We start from the raw sequence: 10755 nt of genomic DNA on the forward strand, positions 1-10755 counted from the left end.
ATTTTGGTGATAGCTTTGTAGAGAACATTGCACAGAGCAATGGGACGCAGCTGGTCAATTCTTTCAGGATTCTCCACCTTGGGGATGAGCACGAGGAGAGTCTCATTAATATTGTGAATTTCCTCTGGCTTGCGGAAGAATTCGCTAATGTCTTTGCAAACTCCTTTTGAAAGAAAATCCCAGTTGCTCTGGAAGAAAGCTGCAGGGTACCCATCCGGTCCTGGAGCCTTGTGGGGTCCCATTTGGAAGAAAGCGGTCTTTATTTCAGCTGGAGAAACTGGTTTGCATAGGGATTGGACCTCACATGCCTCCAGTTGAGGCCACTGGTGGGAGGTGTCTCTCCAGTACCTAATATGAATGTCCTCAATGAAAAGATTAGAATAAAAGGAGCATACCAGATTCTTGAGCTCCAGGTCTTCTCTGATCCAAATGCCTATATCGTTCTTCAAGGCCTGAATTTTGTTCCTCCTTCTGCGAGCAATGGCTGTCGTGTGGTAGTATCTTGTGTTGCGATCACCGTCACGGATCCACACCGTCCTAGCTTTCTGGAACCATAGGTGTTCTTCGAGTTCTAAAGTCTTATCCAGCTCTCCTGACAGCTCGACCTCCAGCTTTTCTAAGAAAGTATTGTGACCCTTCTCCAGGTTCCTTTGAATGCCAGCCAGTCTCCGAATAATAGACGCCTTCTTCTTGTGGATGATGCCAAATGTGTTAGTGTTCCACTCTTTGAGCTTGGGAATTAACTCGGTAAGATTACATTCGGTGTTGTCTTCCCAGTTCTCCTCAAGGACATGCTTGAAGTTGGGGTGTTCAAGCCACGGCGGTTATAGTCGAAAAGGTCGATTTTCCCAACCAACAAGCTCTTTATCCAGGTTGAGGATAATAGGACAATGATCCGAAAAAACTCGAGGAATGACATGGGCAAATGCTTCAGCAAAAGACCTCCTCCATTGGGCATTAGCCACCACTCCATCTAACCGTTTAAAAACTCGATCTAGGTGCTGAAACTTCGGGCCTTTCCAAATCCAATTTATGTTTCTTCATTGGCTGAAAAAAAGAGCAACAAGACTAGAAGCAACAAGCAAGTTTGAAATAATAATAATAAAAGAATAAGATGAAAAGACAAATAGAACCTTGTTTGTCATTTTTCATTGATTTGAAGTATAGATTCACTGTTATTTACTTGATAATTTGCTTGATAGGCGGTGAAATCTTAAAGAGAAATGTTAAGGCATTTTGTTTGTGTTTTTTTTAATAATAAAGTTGTTTTAATTAAAATTTAAAAATTATGATAGTTAAATAATTTTTTAAAAACATATATATAAACAATTTTAGAGTATTACTAAAAAATATAAAAGGTAGCCTTAAAAACTTTAAAAATATATAAATAAAAGCATTTTTTGTCAAAGTTTTTCTAAATGCACCCTATTATCTTAGAATATCAACTTTGAACTACTTAAGGAGAAAAAAAAAAAAAGGCAACAGATGTGCATTCAATAATTCTGAGAGTTGTAAAAGTATCTTTTCCATAATTAATTTCTTTCTTCTTGTGTTAGATTCATTTTAAATGAGAATCTAGCATTTATCCTATCTTAATTAATATTCTATATGTGATTATTAACAAATCCATCCTTTGAATTGGTTGGATTTTATCATTATTAAGCATAAGTGCATATTCACGTATATAAACCCCATTACTCTTGTCTTCATAGCTTGTACCAATAATTATTTTCTTTAGCGAAATCCAAACTTGAAGAGATCAAAGACTACTGATGAAGATGATGAAGAAATTTCTATTAACAACTGGGTAGGGGTAGGTTCAGTGGCGGCGGAGCCACTTAATAGTTGGAGGTGACCTCGGCCCGGACTAAGTTTTAATAAATTGTACTTATTACATATAATTATATCATTAATTATATTTTGGCTCGGGTTAAAATTGTAATTTGGCCCGGGCTAGAATTTGTATTTATTCCTATCTAAAAATTAAAATATATTTGATAAGAGATTTGGATAAGTTGTATTAGGTTATGTGTTCAATTCTCATTTGTATAAAAAGAAATTAAAAAATATTTAATAAAATTATAACTTTTCTTAATATTGTCTGCTCAGGTGCTTTGTATTTAACATAATTTAAATATATTATAATATAAATTAATTAAAATTAAAAAAATAAATATACATATAATTTTTCGCCCGGATTCATTTTGAAATCCGGCTCCGCCACTGGATAGGTTTATTAACTTTACCATGGCTACGTACTATAAAGTATTTAAATAGATGTTTAGAAAGAAAATTCTATTATACCGAATGATTCTATTCATTAAAATATTAAAATATTTCACCTTATAAAGGAAAAGACCTAATCTCGCCATCAAATAGCTCACCTTCTTTTCACCAAATCAATTATTTTTCTACCCTATCAATCAATATTAAGAAAGGGTTATGTTTATCTCATTTTACATGAGATAAACAACTCTCTTACATACACAAAAAGGGATTGGGTCTCATTACTTTTTTTTATCTCTCTTCTTACCTGTGGGTTCTACTTATACTTTTATTTCTACAACATGAGATAATTTTTTCTTACAACATAAAAAATATATATCCCATTAAGAAATTATGTCTTTCCCTGTCTTTCTTTTCTTTTCACCTGTTTTTTCCCCTCACAATGGAAATTCAATAACCGTTGTGCAAATTACAAGGAGACTGGTATCGTTTATGGGTTCGTCGCTTCTCCTTTCGCTGCTGATGAGAAAAGTTGCAGCAAATTATTAACACTAGGATACGGGGTCGTATTCTGGCCTAAAAAAAAAACACATCAGGATCCGGACGCGTATCCTGATGAAAATAAGTGTTGCTGCACTTTTTCCCATCTGCAGTGACAGAAGAAGTATATAATCTATCGTTTATATAACTTTATGTGGAAAGGAAACTCATCTGAATGAACCTTTGGTTTTTTCTTTTTCTTTTCCAAAGTATTCTGCCTTTGTTAAATTATAATGCAACAATTTTTATTATCAAATCTTGAAGTGGATGAAATATTACAATTGAGTGGAGGGAATGAAAACGTTTAACATGAGTCTGGATCTATAAGGTTTGACAGTATAAACTTATATTATATATTATGACATTTTTAGTTGTCTGGATGTATTAGGACATGTTTGATACATATATAGTATAGGATAAGGTCTCATATAAGACCTAATTAAATTTTAATATTATCCAGCGTTTAACATGATATTGTATAATATAATATATTATATAAGATAATATCATCCAATGTTTAGTAATACACTGTATAATACTAGATAGGTTAAAATTAAATATTTTTGTCAAAAATACCTTTTAATTATGAATTTATATAATTCTTCCAAATATATCAGATGATATTATTTTTTATAGAAAAATATTGAAAGGTGTGTCTAAAAAATATATTAATTTTTATAAAAATAAAAATATCCAATATTTTAAAAATTTATATATTGAAAAATTATTTTTTATTTTAAGATACTAATATTAAAATAATATATTAACTCTTGAGAATTGCATTGGTTAATACATCAACCTTTTATCAGGCTTAATCCTACCCTCCAAGGCCTGATTAAGTTAAACATCATTTTGATGTATAAAAGGATCATGTTGTATAAGCTTATATTATACGATGGTCACACCAAACAACTAAAAATGTAGTAACGCATAATATAAGCTTATATTATCATGTCAGCTTATACTATCATGTCTTATACATCACACCAAACAGGCCCTTAGGACATGTTTGGTGCATAGTATATGATAAGGCCTGATAGTATAAGACCTGATAGTATAAGGCCTGATTGTATAAGACCTGATTGAATTTTAATACTATCAAGCATTTGGCACGGTATTGTATAAAATAATATATTGTATAAGATAATATCATCTAGTATTTGGTAATGCACTGTATAATACTATATATGATAAAAATAAATATTTTTAATAAAAATATCCTTTAATGAAGAATTTATATAATTCTTCAAAAAATTGCATATGATATTAATTTTTATAAAAATTTATTGATCAGTGTGTCCAAAATATAAATTAATTTTTATAAAAATAAAAATACTCAATATTTTAAAAATTAATATATTGAAAAATAAAATTTTATTTTAATAGATTACTATTAAAATAATATATTAATTTTTGAGAATTACATTAGTAAACGATGTTATAATACATGAATCTCTTATCAGATCTTATTCCTCACCCTTAGGCCGGATTAAGTAATACATCGTTTTGATATATTAAGGGCATGTTTGGTGCATAGTATAGGATAAGGCCTGATAGTATAAGACCTGATTGTATAAAACCTGATTGAATTTTAATACTATCAAGCGTTTGGCACGGTATTGTATAAAATAATATATTCTATAAGATAATATCATCTAGTATTTTGTAATGCACTGTATAATACTATATATGATAAAAATAAATATTTTTAATAAAAATATCCTTTAATAAAGAATTTATATAATTCTTCAAAAAATGTCATATGATATTAATTTTTATAAAAATTTATTGATCAGTGTGTCCAAAATATAAATTAACTTTTATAAAAATAAAAATATTCAATATTTTAAAAATTAATATATCGAAAAATAACATTTTATTTTAACAGATTAATATTAAAATAATATATTAATTTTTGAGAATTACATTGGTCAACAATGTTAATACATCAATCTCTTATCAGGTCTTATGATCCCTCACCCTTAGGCCGGAATAAGTTATACATCGTTTTGATGTATTAAGGGATTATGTTGTATAAACTTATACTATACGGTGGTCACACCAAACAACTGAAAATGTCATAACGTATAATATAAGCTTATACTATCATGCCTTATACGTCACACCAAACAGGCCCTAAGGGATTATGTTGTATAAGCTTATACCATACAGTGGTCACACCAAACAATTGAAAATGTCATAACGGATAGTATAAGCTTATACTATCATGCCTTATACGCCACACCAAACAGGCCCTTAATACATCAAAATGATGTATAACTTAATCAGGCCTAAGGAGATGAGATTAGGCCTGATAAGGGATTAATGTATTAACATCGCTGACCAATACAATTCTCAAGAATTAATATATTATTTTAATATTAATATATTAAAACAAAAATTAATTTTTCAACATATTAATTTTTAAAATATTGGATATTTTTATTTTTATAAAATTTTAAAAAAAATTGGACATGCTGATCAATAGTTTTTTATAAAAAATAATATCATATGACATATTTGAAAGAATTATATAAATTCTTTATCAAATGATATTTTTATCAAAAATATATATTATCCTATCTGGTATTAAACAGTGTATTACCAAACACTGAATGATATTATCTTATACAATATCATACTAAATATTATATAGTATTAACATTTAATCAAATCTTATACAAGCATCGTTCTATCACTACTTACCTTATACCGTGATAAGATATATAATATGGCATTGATATCAAAACCCGACTATTGTGCCAACTCTGAGTGTGAGGTCCTTATTGGAGGTTCGAAATTATTAAAAAAAAAAAAAAAATTACAACATAATTGCATCCACAAAGGGTCCATGTGAAGTGAGAGTTAAACATATTACAAAAACACAGCTTTATTCATGTCTCTTATGTGGTGTCGCTAGTGCCATGAGAGGATATTTTTTATGAATGGTGAGGCCATTAATTTCAGACATGTCCAATTCCTCACCTGCAGGCAATGACCAATCAAATTGGTGGACAAGGTTTGCCAGGACCATCTCAATTACACTAATGGCAAACAATGTTCCAGGGCAACCCCTCCTTCCAGCACCAAAAGGTACAAACTCAAAATCATGTCCTTTAAAATCTATTGAACTGTTGAGGAACCTTTCTGGTTTAAACTCTTGAGGTTGGTCCCACCATGAAGGGTCTCTTGCAATGGCCCAAGCATTCACTATTACTTGTGTCCCAGCTGCAATGTCATACCCCTTCACTTTGATATCTTGCATGGATTCCCGAGGTACTAATAAGGGAGCTGGGGTATGGAACCGAAGTGTTTCTTTAATCACAGCCTTCAAGTAGTTCATTTGACCCAAATCCTCCTCAGTTATGTGAGTTCTTTTGCCAACCACACTTCTCACCTCGTCTTGCAATCTTTGCATCAAAATTGGGTGCTTTAATAGTTCTGTCATTGCCCACTCTAGGGGTGTGGAGGTTGTGTCAGTTCCTGCAGCAAACATGTCCTGCAAAATCAAGAATTACTTACATCTTCAACTATGAGATAACATCTAAGTAATCTAACAATTTTTTGTTTAGTTAATATTACTCTTTCTTTTTTTACTTCATATTTTTCAGATCCTATCCTTATTTCTACATATCCGGATAACTTATCATCATAGAAAACACGTCAATAAGGCTTATATATCACTGCATTGTTCATAAGTTAAGTATAAGAATCCAACAACAAGAACCACTACAAATTGGTTAAACCAAAAGATACTCCAGATTTTTTATAATTCATTCATCCAAATTTTACGAAATATGTGAACATACTAATCCACACATGATTACATAATTAAGCAAATATAAGTCTACATTGTTTTTTATATGAGTCTACCTTGCCTCTGCTTATTAATTTATCATAAGAAGCACAATCAACCCGAAAATTGGGGGAACAGAGGTGTAAATAGGTTAGGTTGCGCTAAATTTTTGCTTACATAGGTCGAGCCTATGAAATATACTTTAAGAACGACTTAGTCTATTAGCTTATATAGGTCTAAATTATAAATCTATCATTGTTTACATTTAAAAAATAAAAGCATTGTTATGGGTCTGTTAGCTTGTTTAAGTTTATTAGTCATTTAATAATTAAAAAAATAATTAAAATAATATTTATCTTATTTATTTTATTTAAAATAAATAATATGATATATATCGACAAGTATGTTTATTGACGCGACATGTCAAAGAAAATCTATGACTTATTTTCTAAATAAATGTCCAAGTCTGATTACGAGCTTAGGTCTCTATTAGGTCGTCTAATCCAAGTCTGATCTTCTCACTGACCTCCTTGCAATTCTTGATGCTCTTGCTCTTTCCAAGGTTCACTATTTTTATTTTATTTTTTCGTATTTTTTATGGTTATACTATATAAACAACACTTTACACATTAAAAAAAAAAAAAAAACACACGCACACCATCTGTACATGATCGTTGTCTTTCTTCTTCTTTTTTCGTATAAAATTATCCTTTAATATTTGAGGCATGAGCTGCATGAACTTACTAAAAACTAAAAAGTAAAGTTGGGATAAATATGAAAACCTAATATTATTTCAATATTCTGGATGTAAATTAGTAAAATTTTGCTTTTTATATTATGCTTTGCCCCCAAAGATTTTTTAAGAAACTGCTTGAGGCAGCAATCCCTTAGGAGCTCAGCTGCCAACTGAGCTACCCTGTGTAGTTGACGAGGGGTTTGAGTAGATTCTATTATTAAGTTATGTTTTCTATTGATGTGATATATAAATCTTATTGATGTGTTTTCTATGATGATAAGTTATCCGGATAACTTTGGTGGATAAATTTTTATATCTCCTATATCAAACAAAGACATCGTTTATTGCCAAACTCAGATGCAAGGGGATCTCAACCAAAAACTTGAACCAAATATATTACCTAAAGAAAAACAAAAAATATGGTTTATGCTAGAGTTACATACACAAAATGGGAAAAACATGGCGAGAGAGAGAGAGAAGAGATGATACGCTTACCAGGATCAAAGCCTTTATTGTTGTTCTATCAACTTGGAAGCCAACAGTGTTAGTCTTTTGGATAGAAAGCAAAATATCCACAAAATCATTCTGGTCCTCACTGTCTACCTCAGCATCCCCATGACATCTAATGTGTTCATCAATCACTTCATCTATAAACTCATCCAAATGTTTGGCCACTTTCTCTGCTCTACCCCAGAAACCATTGACCAGCTTTCCCAACCAATCAAGCCATGGTATATAGTCTCCTATAACAATAGTACCCAACAACTCTCCAAATTCCAACAAAAGCTGCTGAAACTTCTTCCCTAGTTCTCCTTCACGGTATCTCTTTCCCATAGCCACCCTACATACTATATCATTGGTAAGTGAAGAGCACAAGTTAGATAAGTTCACCAGCAAGGAAGAAGAAGAACACTCCTTAATATTTTCCATCATTCTTGCAGTTTCTTCCTCTCTCACACGACGAAAAGACTGGACCTTTTTGTTGCTGAGAAGATTTAACACAATGAGACTCCTTATTTGCCTCCAGTACTCACCATATGTAGCAGATGCCACATCTTTGGAATCATAAAAGAGTATATCATTTATTTTACGATGTGGCCTATTGGAGAAGACAAGATCATGAGTTTTCAACACCTCACGTGCTGCATCAGCAGAGGAAACAACAAGTACTGGCACCTTTCCAAAATGAAGCAACATTAAGTGGCCATACTTTTGAGCTAAGGATTGGAGTGTGCGGTGTGGGAACAAGCCAAGTTGATGGAGATTACCTAGTATTGGTAATCTTGGAGGTGAAGGGGGTGAGTTTTTTATGGTTGTGGAGTTGAAAAACCATTTGATGATGAATAGAAGAATAAAGAAGAACGTTATGATAGTCAAGAAAACCATAGGGAATGAATGGAAACTTTCAAGCAGAAAAATTTACATGAACTTTCAGACTACTCTCTCTACTTTTATAGAGATTCTTCTACCTATGATTAAACAAAAAAAAAAATGATGATGATGATTTCTTGATAAGTATATGCATATCATAAAAACCAAATATGGTGTCCCACTTTTTTTGTCTTTTATTTCCTTTCGATTTCAAAAAAAAAAAAAAAGAGAGACATATCGTGGCAGTTATAATTTTTTTACATTGTTTCCATGAAAAGGAATATGAGTGAGAGACATGTGGTTGTAACACAAGATAAATATTCACGGGATATGAAATTTGACATGGAAATAGGGAAATAGGGCACGCAAGTCACGCAATGGGGTCTAAACAAACCTCTAACATTAACTTGGAAAAAGGGTTGGCAACTAGTCATAATCAGTCCTTATCTTTAGGGTGATAGTACTATCGCAATAAGTTGAATCGTACACCGCATTTCTCATACTAAAATCTTAACATGTTAGGTTATTGGTATTTTCATTTATATAATCCTCAGTTCATTCATAAACAATGTGAGAATTCACTCCTTATATTTGAATTCTTAACACTGTTTTTTATAAAATTCATATTAAGTGGATTCTTAACACTATTTTTGATAAATATTCATCTTAAGTAGCATTAGATCAGGACAGCGTGGACCTGCTGGAGCCTATTAGCCCTATTTTGGAGTTCTTAGTGCTATACGGATTTTTTAATTTTATTTTTTTGTTTTGGGCTTAATGCCCTGCATAACTTCTTAAAAAAATTAATATCATCTTTAGTAATCCCAGTTGCTAATTTGTGACGTTTCTTTCCTTCTAATTTCTCTATTTTTCTTTCCAGTTTCCACTTCTTATCAATCAGCTTTCTCATATCTCTAGTTTAATATATGATCATATTCTTAGAAATCTCAATTATTTATCAATGGCTGACAAAGGTTATAAAATACCAAAGAAAAAATAATTAATTATTTTAATTTCTTATCGTTAATTTACTAATTACAAACTAAGGTAATCATATTAAAAAAACATATTATTTTCTTTTTTTATTCACTTTGTTATTAAAATTATGATTATTAATCTATATATGGAGACTCTTCACTAATCATATTAAAAAAATAAAAAAATATAATTATTATTCCTTTTTGAATTAGGACCTTCCTCTCATTCTCATTCACTAAGATGTGGTGTGTCGGTGGCATAGTAGGTCAATTCACTCTGACATTGTGTCTAGTGTCAAGTGTCAACATATAAAAAATGAGACACGGCAGGTTGGTTCGTTTATTAGCCGGCAACACAGGCCTAGTATGCCAAATCGATCATCCAAAGCCCAATTAGATAGTATCTCATAGCTGAGCATATGGCCCTCACCACAAGGAATTTCCTTCTCCACCGCACAACTTACTATCGTACATCCATAATGGTGAGGCAATGCGTAACTGCAAAGTTAAGGTATTGGCTAACATTTTTTGACTCGTCCTCTCTTTTTCATCATTAGGAAATATTTTCTCACTTGTATAAATTCCTCTTTTCGTATTTTGTATTTTTATGAGTTGTTACTCTGTCAGATTTTAGAGGCATCGTTTCCGTACACACTCCTCATTTCTCGTAGCCTCAATTTGTGATTGCACTTATGGCGACTCTCATTGAGTTTTGGTCTACATCATTGTCTCTTTGAGCACCCACATATTGAGATATTATATCCTTTGAAGGATACAAACCTACTTTTGAATCAACAACAGTTTGGTTTCCCTCTTATAGGGTGAAAATATTAACTTGAACTGTTTTATGATTGGTTGGCTAGTCAACCCATTTAAAAAATTATAAAAAAAATCTTATTTATAAGTTTTATAGTATTATTTAATTTTATTTCATACTCCCATTAATTTTTCCAATATCAAACCTAATTGTATGTTAATATTTAGTTTGATAGTCTCTAAGAACTCATTTTTGTCTCTATATATCAATAATCCTTGTCACAAAAACTTGAAATGAAAAATAAAATATTACGTGATATATATATATATATGGGAAATATGTCTCTTCTGTA

General features: G+C 31.2%; 1 protein-coding gene across 1 annotated transcript; it reads right to left on the reverse strand.

Annotated features, from left to right (window-relative positions):
- Positions 1-5656: 5656 nt before the first annotated feature.
- On the reverse strand, positions 5657-8723 carry LOC133294732 (cytochrome P450 736A117-like). The gene is made up of 2 exons (XM_061493476.1): positions 7794-8723; positions 5657-6265 (listed from the first exon to the last, which is right to left on the reverse strand). The coding sequence occupies exons 1-2, from the start codon at positions 8682-8684 to the stop codon at positions 5657-5659; spliced, it is 1500 nt and encodes a 499-aa protein (XP_061349460.1). The 5' UTR covers positions 8685-8723.
- Positions 8724-10755: the final 2032 nt, after the last annotated feature.

The sequence above is a fragment of the Gastrolobium bilobum genome, unplaced genomic scaffold (genome assembly GCF_033153095.1).
Source record: "Gastrolobium bilobum isolate Gb01-03AN ecotype WA unplaced genomic scaffold, APGP_CSIRO_Gbil_v1 utg3268, whole genome shotgun sequence".
In the NCBI taxonomy this organism is placed as follows: Eukaryota; Viridiplantae; Streptophyta; class Magnoliopsida; order Fabales; family Fabaceae; genus Gastrolobium; species Gastrolobium bilobum.

Bases quoted from the DNA above. Each gene is read 5' to 3' on its own strand.
- LOC133294732 (XM_061493476.1), bottom strand. From the start codon at position 8,684: ATGGTTTTCTTGACTATCATAACGTTCTTCTTTATTCTTCTATTCATC. The intron at 6,266-7,793 runs GTAAGCGTATCA...TTGATTTTGCAG, and splicing joins CAATAAAGGCTTTGATCCTG to GACATGTTTGCTGCAGGAAC.